The sequence below is a fragment of the Caenorhabditis remanei genome, chromosome II (genome assembly GCF_010183535.1).
Source record: "Caenorhabditis remanei strain PX506 chromosome II, whole genome shotgun sequence".
NCBI classification, from domain to species: domain Eukaryota; kingdom Metazoa; phylum Nematoda; class Chromadorea; order Rhabditida; family Rhabditidae; genus Caenorhabditis; species Caenorhabditis remanei.
In genome coordinates, this window is record NC_071329.1 from 9,824,149 (window position 1) to 9,843,981 (window position 19,833).

The 19,833-nt window shown below is 37.7% G+C and overlaps 2 protein-coding genes across 2 annotated transcripts; both read right to left on the bottom strand.

The window, feature by feature from the left end:
* Positions 1–6,200: 6,200 nt before the first annotated feature.
* GCK72_005682 (uncharacterized protein) lies at positions 6,201–8,150 on the bottom strand (the record flags this gene model as incomplete). The annotated part of the gene is made up of 5 exons (XM_053725284.1): positions 6,201–6,483; positions 6,526–6,941; positions 6,990–7,244; positions 7,287–7,619; positions 7,665–8,150. The coding sequence occupies 5 exons, from the start codon at positions 8,148–8,150 to the stop codon at positions 6,201–6,203; spliced, it is 1,773 nt and encodes a 590-aa protein (XP_053589478.1).
* Positions 8,151–8,337: 187 nt separating this feature from the next.
* Positions 8,338–19,266, bottom strand: GCK72_005683 (uncharacterized protein; the record flags this gene model as incomplete). The annotated part of the gene is made up of 19 exons (XM_053725285.1): positions 8,338–8,669; positions 8,719–9,000; positions 9,047–9,347; positions 9,400–9,501; positions 9,548–9,738; positions 9,784–10,285; positions 10,329–10,770; positions 10,815–10,986; positions 11,039–11,162; positions 11,215–11,793; positions 13,077–13,193; positions 13,243–13,354; positions 13,399–14,442; positions 14,492–15,887; positions 15,942–16,651; positions 16,793–17,223; positions 18,852–18,974; positions 19,033–19,118; positions 19,176–19,266. The coding sequence occupies 19 exons, from the start codon at positions 19,264–19,266 to the stop codon at positions 8,338–8,340; spliced, it is 7,137 nt and encodes a 2,378-aa protein (XP_053589479.1).
* Positions 19,267–19,833: the final 567 nt, after the last annotated feature.

Below are 19,833 nucleotides of genomic sequence, written 5' to 3' on the forward strand. Positions count from 1 at the left end.
TTCTTATCAATTATCTGATGGATTTTTGATGTTGTAGGAAAAGATTACAAGATGGAATGATGATACATGAAACAAAAATGAATGAGTGTCAAACAAGAAAAAATGGAAAAGAAAAGATGAACAAAAACCAAAGTTTATGCAATACGTTTCATTTCAATTCGACAAGAAAAAGGTCATTCATGTCAAAATGAGTGCTGAGAAGTCAATCGGACGGAGATGACCATTGACAGCAAAACTAGGGAACAAGATGAAAAAGGAGAATATGGAATAGGTGTTGGAACGAGACAAGACGGAAAAAAAAGAAATCAGAATGTCTTTTGTTCCCAATTTATTGGATAAAACCAGGAAAAAGGAGAATAGGTAGATAGATTAAATGGATATGTTAATGGAATTTCTTCAGGAGAAAAACAGTGATTTCCAGTAATCCAGCATCAAAGTTATAGGTGTTGTCTGGGTCGGAAGTAAACAAGAATATGTGGATTGTGTTCGAAAAAGTTGGTATTGCAGCAGATAATAAGAGAAAAAAACATCCTAACATTATTGAACGTATTCCAGTTGACTTGATGAATTTCTTTAGCACATGAGCTCGATCTAGTGAGAAGAGAATTTCGAAGAAAATTGAAACAAAATTGGTTTGAACAGTAATTCCGGACGGGAACCAGAAATATATAGGAACGGTGATCCGAATTCAGGCAGAACGACATGAAACCAGTGATCTATTTTTATCTAAAAAGTAATCAGGTCAAATTGAAACAGATTCAAAAAGAATAAATCAGTTTCCTCGCTCTTCTTCTTCCGATCATTTACTCTGATTTCAATTTGTGAAACAATAGTCATTTAGTGGTAGTATTAGATGTCTAAAGTTGAAGTTAACCTTGTGGGAGGGCGTCGAAAAAGTCGCGGGTTTTCTGGTAGGAATAGAGAATAAGAAAAAGAAGAAATAGATGGAATAGATAAGAAAAGCTACAACTACTACCCCGAAAAAAGGGGAAGATATGTGAAAAGAGACTTGGAAATACGGCTAGTTTGTACTAAGAAACGTGATGATGAGAAGATATCAACATGATGGGTTTATGTATGGGATGTACAGGTCAACAACTGTTTGGGTGGGACAAAAATACGTATTTAGGGAGAAAAAATGAAAGAAAGAAAAGAGTGAACTGAGTAAAATGGAAGCTGGTATTCAGAGAAAATAGAAAAAAGGGAGAAAGGGAGTGGTAAAGTACAATCTCAGAATGGGTGTTCAGGAAAAAAGTAGGATATGAGTTGTGAATGACCTGGACTATTTCCAATTTATCAAACATTCGAAAAAAGTTTTCTTCTGGGAGAACTCGAGTACACATTATAAATCACAGAGGTTTGAGAAAAAAACTGAAACATGTTTTTACGGAAAATCTGTGCTGAAGGAATCTCAAAAACAAAGAACACTTAGTTTTTTCTCTGTAGAAAGTTAAGAAAATGTCTGCAGAGACATGTGGAGCCAATGGAGCGAATGATGGAAAGAAACGAGAGAAAAGGAAACAAATATATCAAAATAATGGACTCTTTTCTCCGTTTTTTTCGGGGCTGGGACCCCCGTTTTGCCGCCGTTTAATGAGGTTTGGACTAGAAGAGAAAACAAAAGAAATAGAGGGATTCCTTGTTTTTTCTTCAATATGTGAACATTTTGGACATATCTGAAAACGAAAAAAACTGATGAAAATGGGATTGGACCATAGTGGGATAACAAGAAGATATGTCTAGTATTTGCATGTTAGAAACCGATAGTTTTATGAGTTTTTAACGGTGGAAACAGAAGAGAAAAAGGCGATAAAAAGAAGAAGGAACGATAAAAGAAACGAAAAACCGAATGGAAAAGCAAGGTGATAAATCGATCAAGACGACGTGATGAAAGCATGAACGACGTGGCAAATAGAAGGAAAAGAAGAAGAAGTTGGAGACAGAAAAAATAGGAAAGGAATTTTATGGAAAAGGGAGGAGAATGATATGCGGATAGAGAATGAAATAGAGGTCAGATGGAAACGGTGATAGTTTTGATGGATTTATGGGGAATTAAAAATAGTGAATGGGAGAATGGAAAAGAGCTGTGAATTAACGTTTCAGCCAAGTGCTGCTCTATTTTCAAAACTTTCTCGATGTATTTATTATTGGGAATGCTGCTCGACCGAAGAAGAACTTTTTGTGAAAACCTCGCAGCCTAATGAGAGAAATGTTCAATTGAAATTTACATGTTGATAATTGCTTTATAGTTTCTTTTTCAAAATGACTTTCCATTGCCGGTTTATTAGGGGTGATAATGATCAATCTTCTGATCCCATTGTATTCAAAGAGTCCAGCAAAAATCTCAAATTATTTTTCTTCTACAAAAAAGAACACAATTGGAGTACAAAAAGTTGTTTTTCTTCGAGCAGTCATCGTGTTTTCTCTCTCCAAAAAACGGAAGTATGAATTTCGGATTTTAATTTTGAGTGCCAACTACATACACAAATGGAATCCTCTTTTCTTTCATTTCTGATAGTTTTACATATTCAAACACACTCTCACTCATTGAATTAGCATAGAAAATCAGATTGCAACTAGAACGGAAAACTGTTTTTTCGAACCGTTGGTGACTAGAAAAAAGAGATTGGAATAGAAAGAAATGGATGGGTGAATGGAAAGAAACACGCACAGTTTGTTATGGATATGTAGATATATGTGTGAAGAAAAAAGAGGGAATGAATAGTGGAAAAGAAAAAAGAACGGGGAAATGGTGAGTCAGAGGAAAGAATTGAGTGAAGGAAATAGTTTACACTCGATTTGTGATTGTGATATAGTAATGGAGTAGAATGGAAAAGAAGAAGAAGGAAAAGTTGGCTAGAAGCACATTTTACTTTTACTAGGAATCTATGCGAAACAAGAAGACAGTGCATTGTTTGAAGGTTTCAAGTAATACCTGGAAACAAACGAAAACTGATTCAATATTTTTATAATCGATGCTCTTCTAACAGAGTGTACTGTTTGATGTTGGAAAAATAATTGAACTAGCTGTTTTGGGTATCCAATCCGATATACCTGTTTCAGTTTTTTAGTAATTTAACGAGAATTATTTGAAAGGGTTACACTCAAAACCATACAATGAAAAGATACGGCGTGGATCAAAAAACTTTCTTTTTGTTTAATGTTTCCTCTTGAAAAAAAGATTATTGTATTCTGATCGTATAAACAAAATGAACATCAATCTGGATACGGTACAAGATTTCCACAAAGACAATATCAAACATCCGAAAGTATACTGTAGGTGGGATATACTGTAACAGGGAAAGCGACTGTTGATTTTTCAACTGTAGCTTATATCAGAAAAACAAAGAAACGGCGATCAAAACTAAAATCTCGAGAATTAGGGAGAGAGAGATGGGATACCTGTGACCGTTTGGGTACCGGTACCAGGTCATAATATCGGGTTAATGCTTGTTCTTTCGGTCGTCATCGCTGCGCAGTCAAAACGAGGTATCCCCTTCTCTCTTGAAATACATAACGGTTTTTCATATCCATCTCTCTGTCTGTTTCTCCATTTGAAAGTGTGTCGTCACTAGACTTCCACTAGAAGATTGAAAAGTGAGAAGAGCGCACTTTCGAATAAATATCAGAAGTGAAGAGATAGATGAAAAAGAAGATCATGTTCATTTTTTGTGCGTAAAAAGAATTAGAAGATGCAGGTCAAACTGTGACTATCGAGGTCGTTATGATAGATTCCGCAAGGAAATTGAAAATGAAATAAATGAGATGAGAGGAGGTGGACGAAAAATGATTTAATGAATTGATGAGAAATAAAAAGTAGAGCAGATGAGGACATTAGAAAAGAAGAAAAGAAGAAAATGAGAACTTGGTAATATTTTTGAAATTGAAAGTATAACCCTGGAACTGATTACTGAGGACTTTTTACATATTCTCGGCTACGGTATTCGGCAGCTGCATCCAACAAGCACAGCAAAAAAAGAAAATCTGTAATATTCATCCTCTGATTTGTCATTTCGCATCCTCTAATTACTGTTAAGTCATTAACGAGTTGTTACAATAAATTTTATTTCAGGAAGAATGAAATCACAGGTATTCTCTTGAACCACACCTACAGTATTCCCTGTCTAGAGTCCTTCAGTTCACTTAGGACAAGAAAAAACGAGGGTGCTCAAACACCCTCCTACACTGATCTGATCAACAATCATATCATCACTATACCAACAAACCGGTGAGAAAAACTCAATGAGTCTCTTTCAATGGATCAACTTTTATGTGGAATAGAACCATCTGGATTTAGTTGGAAGCAGAAGGAAATGGAGGAGGAGAGAGAAGAGGTTGATAATGATTATGATGATTAGATTGAGAATTGATAGTTTTTGTATGTGTATGTCTGTGTGTAATCAGAAGAGGAAAAGCCACTGCTGGCGCGCAGCGGCGAATGTATATATTACATAAGAAGGTGGTGGTGACAAGCAGAGAGAAACTGAACAAAACCGAGAGAGTGCGCGGGTATGTTAAGACAATATTATTGTTGATACGAGCGGGAGACTGTCTATTTCTCTCAACACAAAACATGACTGCACTAAAAATGGAGAAGAAGGGAAATACTTCAGACAGCTTTCAAAAACGAAATGTAGGTGACGGCATCTGGGAAGATCTTGACTATTTGCTCAATCTTCTATACTGATCTGTTGTGTTGAGTTGGAACTCTCATTGTTCGAAATTCAAAAAAGGTAGAATAGACATACTTACTTTGTCTATCGACTTGTTTACTTTTCCTAGCAATAAAATTTATAACAGATTCGTCATTCCGAACTGTCTCTGGTAAAATTTATGAGGAAAATGAGTCACTTGGTGTAAACTTTCCATGGAAGTAGTTTTTTTTCATTCTTGGATTTCTCTTGTTTTATAATCCCAACTCTGATAAGTTCTTAAAATCTGGATCTCGACCATTTGCAAGGGAATCGACTATTTTCAAGGATCAGATTCCGATTGAGAAAGGAGAAACGGATATTTACACAAAAGTGTCAAAATCAGTGTCAAAATCAAAAATGCTGGTCAGTGGTGAGTATTACAGATGTAGAGCAATCAACGGGTAACAATAGGACAGTTTCCAACTCAACTATACTATCTGTAACAGAAAAATACAAAAAGGTGAGAAGAAGTGAAGAGGAAGAAGCAGTGGTCAATAACATTAACTCTTTTCTCTACTCGATTCACCCCGAATCATCAGGATATAGAGACAGCTGACGGAATGCAAATGTGCAAAACATTGAGATGGGACCGCGCAAAAAGTGATACAGACAGATGAAGAGACGCAGAAAATTGAAGAATAGAAAGTAGAAGAAGATGAAGAAATGGAACGGAACTAGAAGAATCGCAGTAGCGTCGATTGAGCAGTAAAGTGAGATGAAAGTGAAAGAAAGTGATAACAAATTGATGCAACTATCAAAGAGAAAGATGGTTGGATATGCTCAAGAAATCATTCTCGAGGTTTACAAATTGTGGTGTACGACAGCGGTTAGGGCACAAGTTCATAGCTCAGTTATGAATAATGATGACTTCTGAAAAATAACTTGCATTGATCTCAATAGCTTCTGAAACTGATTACAGTTTTTTTAAACCTAACCCATTTGAAAACGTGGAAAATAGTAATTGCATGTGTAAACGAAATCTAAAAAAAAATGGCTATATGAAAGTTGCTCGCGGAAATAATGCGCAACGTAAGGAATATATTGTTTGCTTGGTGCCGAGGTAGTTTTCCGCGCGGAGCTCATTTGTGCTCTTAGAGTAGTTTGACCTCGTAGACACGCAAATAGTATTTTAGTTCTAGTTTTATTGTTGAATACCGAGCTCCAAGTGACTTATTTCATGAGTTCAACTGAAATACGAGCTGATTCGTATGTTAGCATTTTGTTGTAAGAACTAGAGTTCTCTGTATTTACAATTAGAGATGGCATATTCCAATTCTCAATATTTTTCCATAATATAGTCCTTCAAGTTCCTTCTTTTTTGACTGTTAACGATCATAAATTTTTATAATACCTCCTCAAAGTATAATAACGCCTCAATAATGGTTTCAAATGATTCTGAAATAGGATAAGAAGTCACATACCAAATCATTTTATCGGGAAATAATACAATTATAAAGCCATAAACCAATGGTCGATAAAAAACCGGTAAGTGTGAAAAATAGCTGTCTATTCGAGGACAATCAGCTCATTCGGTTCCCCAAAAGCATGTTCCGAAGCCATTGAATTCAACGTGTCAATAGCTCTTCCTTCTCCAACAACCACTGCTTTTCCACGTTCCAAATTGACAGTTCGATGATGGAAAGTTGTTGGAAATCTCGTGGAAAGACGATTGACCATTGGATTCAATCCCCATCCACTGCACATTCTATCTAGAATTTCTTCACGAGTCCGATCTTTCAACATCTTCAACTTTCCATGTTTCTCGAGTGCTTCAGCGAGTTCACGGCAACTGAAAACATACGATGATTACACTTTATATCCAAAGACTCACCTTGATTCAGCCCTTTGAATATTGACACGAAGCAAGTTTTTGAGATCAAACTTGTCACCAAAAACCAACTGAGACATGTATTCATCTGGAGTTATCGGTGGTTCGAACTCTTGCTCCAAGTTTTCTTTTACAACATTCCATCCATGGTCATGAGCAAAAACGATACAAGCACGAATCATAGTTGGATGTGGAACGTCTCCCATCGGATGCATATAAGTGAAAAGTTGAACAAGTACTTCACCAGGAATCAAGTTTTCTCTCGCACATTCACGATGGAATTCTGGAGTATAACGAGCAATATACTCTCCATTCTGACCAATACACAACATTTCTTTTCCATGGGCAGCCAAGAGTCCACTGTTGATATAAAAATGAGTTCCTCTGAACAGAATTGATGATTTCGTATTGTCTCCTTCCTGGAAAAACCATGTTTCGTGGCTAGAATTCAGACATATTTCACTCACTTCCAATTCAATAAAGTTGAGTTTCTGAACTGGCGGTTGAAAAGTTGTTGCATCGGGTCTCGCACTTCTTGCCTCCAGAATTGCTGGACAAACAATCTTTGTATAGACTTGTCTCCCACAGAAATTCTCCGGTTCGAATCCAGATTGAATAAGACGATTCCAAGTTCCGTCCAATGCAGCACGGAATGCAAGTTCACGAATTGCCGGTTCGAGACGATTCTCAATGGATGCTTGGAAGCGTTGAATGAATGTCATCTGAATATTAACTGATTCATGGTTCCTCCATAGAAAACTAACCGGTCTGAAGTTGTATTCAATGAGATGTTTTGATAAATGATAGATCAAAATATCACATTTGTAAGCAACAGAAGCGGCAGTCAAACGACGAAAAGATGAATAAATGGGACGACGAGTTGGATATGCTTGATAGAGAAGCTCCAGAAATGCTTCTTTCTCAGAAGACGTTACTCTGATGGCTGAACATCCTGAACGAGATGCATATTGTTTCTCTGCCCCTGCCATGAAATCAGACAAAAGCGCAAGAATATTTGAGTGAACACGAATAGTAGATCCATCATCAAACTCAATAACTTCGTCACCATCTTCAAATTTCGGATAATCAAGATACATCTGAAAGTATCGGACACACTAAACGATAAAGTTAATTATGATTACCAGATTAAGGACTCGCATCTCAAATTTCAGAAACTTGACATCATTATTCTGAATTTCCACATTGAGTGGATAGGAAAAAGCATCAAACTTGAATACATCTTTATCGACAACATTCAGAATATTCGATTGGGATCCTGTCTTGATTCTAAGTTGAACAAGAAGATTCCATTCAGCTGGAGTCGTTGATTGAACAGAGAGATAGACACGACGAGTACCGTACTCAACTACTTGTTTTACTCGAAATTCCAGTTTCTCGAAAACAAATGAATCCACATCTTGGCCATTTTTCAGATTCTGATCGTCAACAGCCACAAAAACGACAGGGGTTTCCATCATCTCTTCTACTTCAATCTCCTTTCCAACATTCATTCTGTCATTCATCTCTAGTTCCAAGTTCTTTTGAGTCTCTTTCAAGATTTCCAAGTCCATTTCGTGGAAACTCGTGGCAGTATGAGCGGACAATACTGATAGATCCGATTGCGACATTCTTTGATTTCGCTTCTTAGTGTTGAATTTGTGAAATAATCAATTTCGATAGACCATTTCACATGTTTGTTCTGTTGGATATGTAACGTGGAGTTGTGAGTAGCGCAGATCAAAATTAAACAAATGAACGTGATAACGTTTTTTGAAAATAAATATTTTATTTAGACTCATTATATCACAAAATTAATCATTTATCGTCATTAGTTGAGTCTGGAACAAATACTTCTCTTGGAATCAGAGTTTTTTGATTAATCTTTGAGTTTCCAATACAACGGTTTGCACATTTGGAAGTTCGTCCATCTATTGACTCCAATGGATATTCGAATAAATTCGTCGATTCTTCTTTGATATATGGTTGCATAGAATGAAATACTGTGAACCAATCTTCGTGGGACTTCTCAGAATTCATCGACATCTCCTCAAACTTCTGAAGCACAGATTTTAATGTCAGCAGTTTCCCAGAGATTAACAATGTTGAGAGGATCTCATGAATATCCAATACATGTTCTTTCGTTGGTTCTGAAAAAATAGTTACCAGTATAGAACATTTTTTCAAATATTAACTCACCGCTCTGCAAAAACTTTTCCAATATAGATATGCACTTTTCACTCAGATCCACACTGTTTTCTTCCTCCAATTCAGAAGCTTTCACCGACTTCCGTATATGGCTTCTAGAAAGTTTCAATATTCCGGGAATATCGATTTCATTTGATATTCGAACTTCAGTTGGATGAGGTATTCGTTTCAGATGTTGGATTGAACACGAAGGAATTCGTGGTTCGTTCATTTGAATACGCATATCTCGATCATCATCTTCGTCTTGTTCTCGTATATTTGATGATATTGTTTCTGAAATAAAAAATACGATTTCCAGGAAACATTGAACAATTATTACTTTTTGATCTCGGATTCACTGGATTTCGGCTGATTTCTTCCTTTCTTCCTATTCCAAACATTTCTTGAACAGCTGTTGCAGCGTCTTTTTTAATTTTACTTTTCAATTTTCCGCAAGTTACTCCAACTCCACGAAGATCTTCAACTTTCGGTGATACTTTGGCATATAGCCTCATAGATTCTGATGTTAAAGTTTCGCCTCGATTTGTCGCTACAGAAAGATTGCATGTTTTCGTAAAAATATCACAAATTCCATGTCCCATAAACTTGGCAGTTTGGAGAGGAGCATCAGCTGATCGCACCTAATATGAGATAAGATTATTCGTTGAAAATTGAAGCTTGAATATCGAATACCATTAATTTTAGAGTTAAAGACCCTGCACTCGTTTTACTATCGGTCAATTTTCTCTCTAACTCTGTACCAATCGCTGTCATCAGTTGCAACACTTCTTCTTTCTGCAAGTTTCAATTGAACATTTTTGTTTTTATAGTATTTCCTTACTTTTGTGAATCTGATTCCATAATTAATATCACAGGAAACTGATTTTCTAATCTGAGTTTTCCAGAAATCAACAGGATCTTCTTCGGTTCCGCGACATTGATTGAATACTTTTGTAGCTAATTTTGGTCCGAACACCGGAATAAGTTCTCTTTTCGTTTTTTGCTGGAGTTGACTACATTTTGTGATATCGCCTGTAAAACAAGATTACATTCTGATCACCCGAGTTTGATGATTACCGAAAAAAGAACTTAATCGGTGCGTCATTTCAAAGCCGACTCCAGGAAGATCTCTGATTCTTTCGTCTGCCATAAACTCATTCTTTTTTTCTTCAGTAATCCAAAATACTCCATCTGGTTTCGCATGTCTTGTTGCAAGCCGAGCCAATAAACTGGTTGATCCTATTCCAACACTGGCTGGACATCTTGTCTTCTCCCGTATCACTTTACGAATGTGCTCAGCAAGAGCAGTGGGATCATTTATACCGTATTTCTCACATAAATTGCTCATGTTAATATACATTTCATCACAAGAGACAGCACGCAGTTCCAATGTGTAACTGGCCAAAATTTGATAAATTTGACGGCTAACTAACACATAGTCATCAAATTGATAAGGAAGAAGCGTCAGTTGAGGACATTTTTGTAAAGCATCTCTCACGAGCATTCCATTTTTCACTCCACAATTTCTAGCTGCGTAACTGCATGATGCCACTTCGCTCATACTGTTTGAAACTGTTCCCTGTAGTACGTTTTCATTTATTTATTACTTTCTGGTTACTCACTTTGCTATGCGTGATAGCTACTTCTTTATCTTTCAAATCCATTCGATCTCTGACAGCCACTGAGACAAAAAAACAATCCAAATCCACATGAAATACCGTATTCCCTAAATTTGTTTTACTCGCTGCATGTCCTATTTCCCTTAATTCTTCTTCCGCAAAACACTTTTCAGTCATTTTTCCATCCATTTTCAAGTTTGCTACAAAATCTTTCATATCTTGAGCAAGAGTTGAAATTAAATGTAGCCGACTTCTTGCATAATAATCTCGAATGAAATTCGGATTCCGAGCATCTTGAAACCTGTTTGGACTGGTTATTTCTTTCTCAGTTACAGTATTAGTAGATCTTGCCGAATTTAAGAATTGTTGCATTTGTCCTTTCTCTTGTGAACCTTTCTCGTATATCAGAAAATCCCGATAATCGAGTGGTTTTCCTGCGGCAATTCTGTAAGTAATGCTGATATGGTTGCTATAAAAGGCAATGTTTACGATTCGGTAATCCAGTCAGCCTTGATGAAAATCTCTTTCTCTCTGATTCTGTTAACTTTTGCTGTTGCAATTGAAGAAGCTATTGTGTAAGTGGTGATTCCATGTTGATAATAACAGTGATACTCACCACCATGTGACATCATAAGGTCTCGAATAACAAGGGCTGGAGGCTCTGAAATTATTAAAATTCTGATATGAAGTTTCATTATCTATATAGAACAAACCTGTGTATCCATTTACAAACACTGAATATCCTTTCAATGTTTCTGAGACTTTTTCAAATGGTTTAGATTTTTCACTGTTCACTTGATGATTCAACTTCGTAATCTTCATTCTCATGTAATCGTTCTGTAAATATATTTATATGTTTTTTACAGAACACGCTAACTGTCTTTCTTACAAAGCTATTTATCTCAAAAGTCTGTCCGTGAATGTTGATAGTTTTCGGTTGATATCGTTGATCTCCAACTTCCGAACTGACTAAACCAACAGGACCATCAATACCGAGAGCGGCAGGAATGGTTGCCGTTTTATAAGAAGTGGAAGGTTCACATTCTGTAGATTCTACATGACGTTTTCTTGTTGGAATTTCCTTTCCGTCAGGAACATAAACAGGTAACAATATTGCTTCCTCAACTATCGTCTCCATATTTTCATCGTCTACTTCTTCATTTTCTTCTCTTTCTCTGGTTGTATCTCCAAATATATCGATACTAACATTTGAAACGTCTTCTTCGTCTTGTTCTCCCGTTGGTTCAACTTCTCGAAATGATTTCAAAAGATTCGCGAGTGCATCATTTTTTGGTTCTTCGTCTCTCTCCTCTTCGTCTTCACTTGAATCTAGCATTCGACTGATAGTATCATCTAAATCCACTCTACCCTCTCCAAAACTAATATCATCTTCGACTAAAACTGTGTCGTTTGCTCGATTCTCGATGACCGTCACTTGTTCATCTTCAACAAATCCATCCAGAGATTCCTTAAAACAATCTTTTTAGAAATCAATAATTATGAAATACTTCATCTGGAGCAATTATTGCTTCACTTCGTCTCCGAACAGCTGATGGTGTTGGAATAAAGTTTTCGAAGGAATCATTAAAATGGTCATCGGAAAAAGGGTCCGGAGACATCATAGTTCATCATAAGTGCTTTCAATTATGTTTTCCTTTTTTTAAACTGTTTTGTGACCGAACATTAGCAAAACCTCGTCCCGGGGTCTCGGATTGTTGTTTTATTAATATTCAATTTTTGAACTGAAATAACAATTTTTGTAGAGAAGGAACTATCCACCCTGTCAAGATAATTTTATTTTGAATCTGTAAATCACCTTTCTGACAATAAGATCATTATTCCATTTTCATGTTAGAAAAAGGTTTATTCATCCGAAAAAATTCGAGAGAAAGTTTGGGGTTGGGCAAAGGAAACAATAAAAATCAAGGGGGACAAGTAAACAATCTTGGCTTGTGCTAATAAAATAATTAAAATCCCAAAGTTTGCTGAGATCATTCACAGAGGGGAACAAAAAACGGCAGAAAAAGACCAAATGGGTGCAAAGGGAGAGAATACGAAAAGATGAACGATACAGCTAAATAGTTATAAATAACAAAGCTTTTATGGTTCATCTTTTTTGGAATATCTATCATCCACATCTCTTTTCGATAAAGAACTTGGCAATCAATATCAAAAAAAGATGGTGGTGGCGCCAAAAATAGTCTTCGATATGAGTGCGAGAAAAGAAGAGATGGGGGAAAATACTATGATGGTAAAGCTTTATATTCGTTTGAAACCGCGCGAAGTCAAGTTTTTTTTTTCAGTTTTTGAAGGTGTTAATTGAGTGCTAGAGAAGATTGGAGTGTGTCAAAATAATGATTGATTCTATAGTGATTATGTTAATTAGCTAGTTTTCTTCTTATACCGAGTTTAATTAACATAAACAGCTATAAAGATGTTATGCGAGAAAGGGGGAGTTTCACCAGAAGTGTGTAATCGACCGTTAGAAAAAAGAAATGACAAATAATAATTTAGAAGAAAATATGACAACGAAACATTGAGAAAAGAGATTAGTTCACAATGCTTGGCATTCATCAGAAAGAAATTTACCCATTTTTACATTTGTGTGTAAGTATGATGTGCTCCAGACTTCGGAACAAACTCCTATGGTTATACGACTGGAAGCCGGCGTGATGTGTTATTTCCGCTCGATTGTGTCCCGCGTGTTCCTCCTGACGTCCTACTTGGAGGAGCTTGCCTGGAGTACATTACAAGGCCGCTCGGCTCATCATCCTCATCAGAATCATCACCGCCTGATCGTGATGAATTCAAGTTTTTTGGCAATGGTGGTGGCAAAGCGAGTGTCGTTTTCCCGTCGGCAGGTGAGATCTACAATTACAAAATGAGTAATTAAAATTCGAATATCAATGATTCTTACTTCTCGTTTTGGACCAAACCAAGATAACAGAACTGGAAGTAAAATAAGACCATTGATAATTCCTGTTGCAATTAGAGCAGTCATAACAATGAAAAAATATTTGACAACAAATCTGAAAAAAATAATTCAAACTGAGTTTGAAACCGAGTTACTCACTCGAATTCTGAAAATCCAAGCATCAAGATACCAAGCAATGTGGAGAAGGATCCGTGAATAACCGGGACAAATACTCGATCGACAGCTGATGACGTCCGTTGAGCTCTAGTTCCAAGTGCTGTCAAGAAGGAAACGACAACATGAACGGTGAATTCGACTCCGATTCCAACCGCAGTGATAAGTGTTACTGCTGATACTGGATTGAGTTTGATTCCGACGAGTCCCATGAACCCAGCAAGTTCGCATGTCATGATTCCAAGAATGCAAACTACCATAGCCGCTGCCCATGGATTGAAAAGAAGCACCGAGATTACACAGAAGACGGAAATCGTGATAATCGAAATAGCTTGCATGAGATTGCCAGTTAAGAAAAGATACTGCTCCCAGAATGTGAAAGCAATTCCTTGAGGGAAGTTTGGCAATTTTAGTTCGTTGAATCTTTCACAAACGTCTCTAATCTCCTTGATAGCTTTCACAATTACTGTCGTGTCCGTGAGACCAGTCAAGTAGAATGGAATCTGCGAGTAGACAAGCGGTTTTGCAGCTGGAATGTAGTTCTCGGTGTGATTCTTCATTAAAGTCCATTTTGGTGGTGTTGGGAAGAATGAAGCTTGCGAAACGTAGTACATCATGTGATCGACATTGTACCAAGCGGTCAAATAGTTGTAAAAACCATCATAATTGATCATTCCGCTGGCATCGACTAGGCGAATCCTTCCAACTCGTCCAGCACACTCGTATAATTCACCATGAGAGCACATCAGCGCATGAGCAATACGAGCATCTTCAGAGACGTTGTTTCCGATAATGGTTCCAGTTGCCAGATCGAAAGACCCTTTAGCAAGTTCTTCATCGAAACCACGTTGTATGCTAATCAACCAATCTCTCATCAATCCTAGCCAGTACTTCTCTGATGGTTCTTGGTGTTTGTTCTTGATGATAAATTTGGAAGCTCCCATTGATATACGATAGTTTTCGATTTGACGTTGCTGAAGGGCATAGTCAATATTCGGTCCTTTGATAACCGCGAACATTGGATAGAAACTGAAATGAGAACACATTGGTGAAATAAAGAATTGAAACAATCAAGTACCTGAAATATTTGTCTCTGGCTCTCAAAAATTGAGCTGGAGCTGTGTGCTCAGGTAGGACATCGCCGAGTTCCAAACCAAGAGTCGACTGTTGCATTCCATAAATCGAAGCAGCGAGCAGTGTAAGACAACCAATAATAACAGCAACTTTACAAGCTGGCCTCGAGATTAATGGAATGTAATAATATCTAATGAATGCATGAAGTGAGTATGGAGCTGGATCGTCGCTGGAAGCCATTTGGGCTTGTGTAATTCCGTCGAACTGTTGCATAATAGAAGCTTCTGATGGAGCTCCAATAATACGTTTGTTTTGAATCTTTGGCTTCGAAATCATAGAATACGACTCTTCACGAGTGTCCCCATACAAACAACATAGCAAATCACGGCGTTGAGCTTTCTTTCTTCGAAGATCGATTGAAATGATCGCTGGATAGATGGTAAGGATTGCGATGAAATTGAACGTGAGCAAGATACTTGATTGAGCACAGAATGATCGGAGTGCAGGAATTGGCAGTAACGTTCCAGTGAGGAACGAAAGGATATTGTTAATTGAAGTACACAGAATCGACATTCCAGTTTCTCTCATCAATATCGCCATCTCCGCATGTCCTCCGGCAAGTTTCACGACGTCACGGTAGTTATGCAACAACATGAACATATTATCAACACCGATTCCAAGAGTGAGGAATGGGACAATCTGTGTTGTAGCAGCATTGAATTCGATTCCAAACCACGTGGCAAGACCGAGTCCAGCAACTGAAGCAAATGTCACGACTAATACTCCAGCAAGAGCAAGTCCCATCGAAGATTCTGTAGCTGGAAGACAATTGTCAAAACGAGCTTGAGTGACGATGGCATAAGCAAGCATAAGAGCATATCCAGCGAAGATGATAGTGTAGTTGAATTGACAGAATTCCTCAAGCATATCAGCGATTGAGGTAGAAGCAAGTGGATGCAATGTTCTTCTCTCATTTCCATGTTCATCAAAGTTGGCTACATGGGTATATATAGACTTCGTGAAGTTCCTCTGCCATGCTTGAAGTACTTTTTCAGCAGCTGTCTTATTCCAAATCGAGTAGTCCAATCCAGGTTTCATGGGTTTTCTTCCTGGTTTTTGTTGGAATCGAAGGAATACATCATCCGGGCTAGCAACGAGAAATACTGATTGAAGAGCATCGGCTCCTGTGAGATTTCCTGGCGTTTTCTCACGACGAGGATTTCCAAGAATCATATCTTCTGGCCAATGAAGGACGTTCGATGCGAATCCGCTACATCCACCAGTCATTTCAGCTGCATAATTGACATTTTTTGGATACATATCTTCAGTCATGACTTCCGCCCACTTGTCTCTGTTCTGTTTCAACCATTCGAAAGCGGACTTTCGGTACTTCTGACAATCTGGAAATAAAATAAGTGTATGAAATACATAGTGTTAAGATGGAGGTTACTCACGTTCTTTCAACTCTCGGTCTTTTCGCTTTTGAATTTCCTCTGGTGATTGTGTAGTTGCTGGGAGAATGGGAGAATCATCGATTGTTGTAGGAATATCCGCTGGAACAGCTCCTTCAACAACTGGAATCGAATCAGCTGGTTGAGCTGGATGAATCATTTGCGCATCTATGTCAGTTTCTCTCTTCTTTCTGCCGAACCATGAAAACCAATCAGAACCTTCTTCTTCTTTTTTCTTCTCTTCAACGATATCCGTTCCGTATTTTTGTGCAGTCTCCCGAATTTTATCGATGTATGGACACACGTCGAAATGGTTTTTGGCCATCGGTGGACACTCGTGATCGAGCGGATCTATACAAGGGCGATCCATATATCCATGACCAACTCCAGCTCGTTCAAAGAAAGTATAATGAGATCCGAGATTGAACGTCCGATGAATCTCACCAATAACTTTGATGGGATCAAAATCTGACCAACGGATCATATCATTGTCAGGTAGAGAACTTATAAACGCTCCCAAAGGTCCAAGACTTTTTTTAGGAAGGGGTGGATTTGGACCAAGTGCTTTCGCTCCTTCCCAGAAGCAGTCGATTGGAGTAATCCAAATGCATGGAACGATCCTGTCGATTACATCATCGATGTTAGCAGCGGCAGATCCTGGATCAACAGCTGGGGGAGCCGGTTTGAAACAGAGATCGGATAGGGACCAGTCACTGAAAAATACTCGTTATTTTTGGAAAGAAAGGCGATGTAAAAAAAAATCTTAGATGCAGAAAACACTAGAAACCTTTTTGGTACATTAAAAAATTTAAACTACGATATGATAATTTGATTCTTCGTTCAAATTGACTTACACTCCGTGAACAGATACATTGAAACTCGCAATATGCCTCATTATCTCAACATGTTTAAGAAGTGGTTGTTGATCCAATGCATTTTGTCCTTCGAATTCGGGTGTTTGAATCAAAACTTGATATCCACCACCTAGCCCATTTTCTTTCGGTAGCTCAGTTCCAGTGTTGTTAGCTTCCTCTTTCATCAGTTTTTTCATGTTCGGCAAAAAGTTTAGTTCTTCATCTAACCGTCCACCTTGTGCTACCCATAACTTCACAATGTCAGTCTCGATTTTCACGTATTGCAGCCCGAAGCAACAAAATGCGAATATCAAGGAGATGGTGATGATGATGGACCAAGCATTCCGATGAACGGCATTTCCCAAAGCGAATAGAAGCTTTTGGATTAAACTTCTGGAGTAGAGAGCATATCGATTACCCGTCGCTTTTCCCTGAAAAAACAGATTTATAACACTTTGATTCAATAGTTGAGTTCTCATTTATCCTACTCTATTTTTTTCTTTTCACAAATATTATTCGCCTCCATTTTCACGGGGTTATCCATCAAAACTGCATAACCTCACTTTTCGTTATATCACGTTTTTCTCCTCATGCCTTCCAACATCTGTTCTTTCCGTCCCATTACACCCCTCTTTTCCTTGTCATTCAATACTTTCAAGTCACCCCGTTTTCTCAAAAAAACTTGGCAACTTTTTTGCTTCTTCTCGTTTCATCATTTCACGTTTGATGAGTTGAGCACGTAGAGTGAAAAACTGAAGAATTCGATGAACACAACTGGACAAAGGTATTTTTTAGGCTACTTTCTCAAATTTCAGAAGACTTCAAATTTTCTATTTGTACAATGGCAGTAGCGAAAGTGTGGTCTGAGCAATTTGATCAATTTACCCATGGCGATCATCTTTCATCGTTTTTCATGTACTTTCAAATAAAAACGCCCTGCATCCGGAGTGAATGGGACGTAAATTAGGAAGACAGAGTTGAGACAATTGCAAGGTCGTCAGTGACTCATTTCAACCCACTCGTTGAGAATAGAGACTCATAAACCACGATATGTCCTTGGGATTCGCCTCTTAAACCCGATGATATGGTGTCGGAAAATGAGGAACAAAGAATGAATGGCGCCAGATGGGCGGTCGATTGTATCTAAACCGCATGAAAAATTCTCCAAAAGTCCTTTTGAGCGCTTGATATTTACTAGCTTCATGCGTCATTGATTTAATCATTATAACTTGGAAAAACCAACTCCAAAAACTAGAACACATATGTGTGCAAGCGAGGATTAAACATACAAATTTCAAAAATTTGAATAGTATCCCAGCAATTAGTATCTCTGCTCTCGGCGTTTCTCATCAATCATCCCTCAAATTGAAAACCAATTCGAAACACCATTTCTTTTTTCTTTCCATTTCTACCAGTTTTATGTCGAGTGTGCCTTTCCGAGATGGGAAAATGGGTGGTCGAAAAGATAGAAGAAAGGAAGGAAGAATAGAGAAAAGGAAGGCTCCTAATTCAACTACTAGTAGTATGTGCCCTTCGAATGAAAAAGATCTTTCCGAATTGGTCTACACGAACAATTCAATGAATACTCTTGCGAGATTTTATAAAGTATCAGTAGAGTCGAAAACTATGAGTGGCAGTTGGGTGGGAAATTGACTTTGCGGAAATGCAAAACTGTGTAAATATGTGTATGCAAAGTGGAATGGAGAGAGGAGAATTGAGTAGAATGAACACTTCAACTACGCTTCCGTTTTCATTCATTTGCCGCTAAAGTGAGTAATTTAACGCCAAGTCAAACTTTCAAAGCTTCTCCGAAGTTTTAAAAAATTTGAACTTCGAGATTAACAACCTAATGAAAAAACCCCCTTTTCAGTCGTAATGTGTTTCATTCCTCTACAGCAAATGTTTCCTAACCAACGAATAGATAATTGTCTTCTGTTGAACCACTAACCGGATTTTATCTTCGTACTGTGAAAAATGAGAACAGAGTCTAAGAATGCAGAAAATAATGAGTTTTGGGTACTACAATCGTTATTTTTTCTTCGAAAGCACACTTTCTTACCCGATTTATTTGTTGCAGGCACAAATCGGCATCGCACCATGAGGGCCTAGCTCGAAACTCCCGCTTCCATCGATCGTTGTAATCGGCAGATGATGATTGTCCAACGAGGTATCGGTCCAGAAACTGAATCGATAGATGTTTCAGTCAGGTAATTTTCCAAAGAAAAATAAAATCGACTTACTCTTGTGAGGATATTTCCGGTTCTTTCGTTTTCTGCGTAGTCCTCGTTTTCGTCGTATGCTTCATACAAGTCTTCATCTTCTGGTGCTGCAATAAATTGCCATTAAAACATATACTCGTAACCAATTAAATTTAAAAAATTACCTAAATTTAACAAGTGTTGAGCCGATCTGTTGTTGTAATTGCCGACATTCGGGGATCGTTTTGCCCCGGGCGGCTCCAGAAGCGTGAGCATTGCTGCCGACTTGTCAGGTCTTACAGGCAGCGCTGACTGAAAACAGAAACAAAAATGGAGCGAAAACTTTGCAAACGTAATGGCCAAAGTCAAAAAAACGTGGAGGCCGCCAACGGTGCTTAATTCAAAAAATGTGTGAGAATGAGTGGCGTATGAGATGAAAGAGAACGAGGAAATAACGGAGAAAAAAGAGAAACCTCGCGCTCACTTGTGTGTTCGCGGGTGACGGTAGAAAGGGCGTAGAGCAAATATTGTGCGGGTCAAACACGACTTTTAATAGTTTTTTGAAAGTAATTGTTGCTATGAAAAATTTACAGTTCTTATTTTAAGTCGAGAGCGCAAAGAGAAAACTAGAAAGCTAATTTAAGTTGAACAACTATTTTCTTGAATTAACGGCTAAATTCTCAAAATTCCACTTGTTTCTGTACGCAAACACTGACACGTTATTATACACAAATATATTTGATTTTACAGTATACTGCAGTATTATAAAATTATTTAAAAAACAACTCCTTGAGGGGGCAAATGAATACTCCAAAAAAAGTTATCTGCGCGAAAAGCGGAACA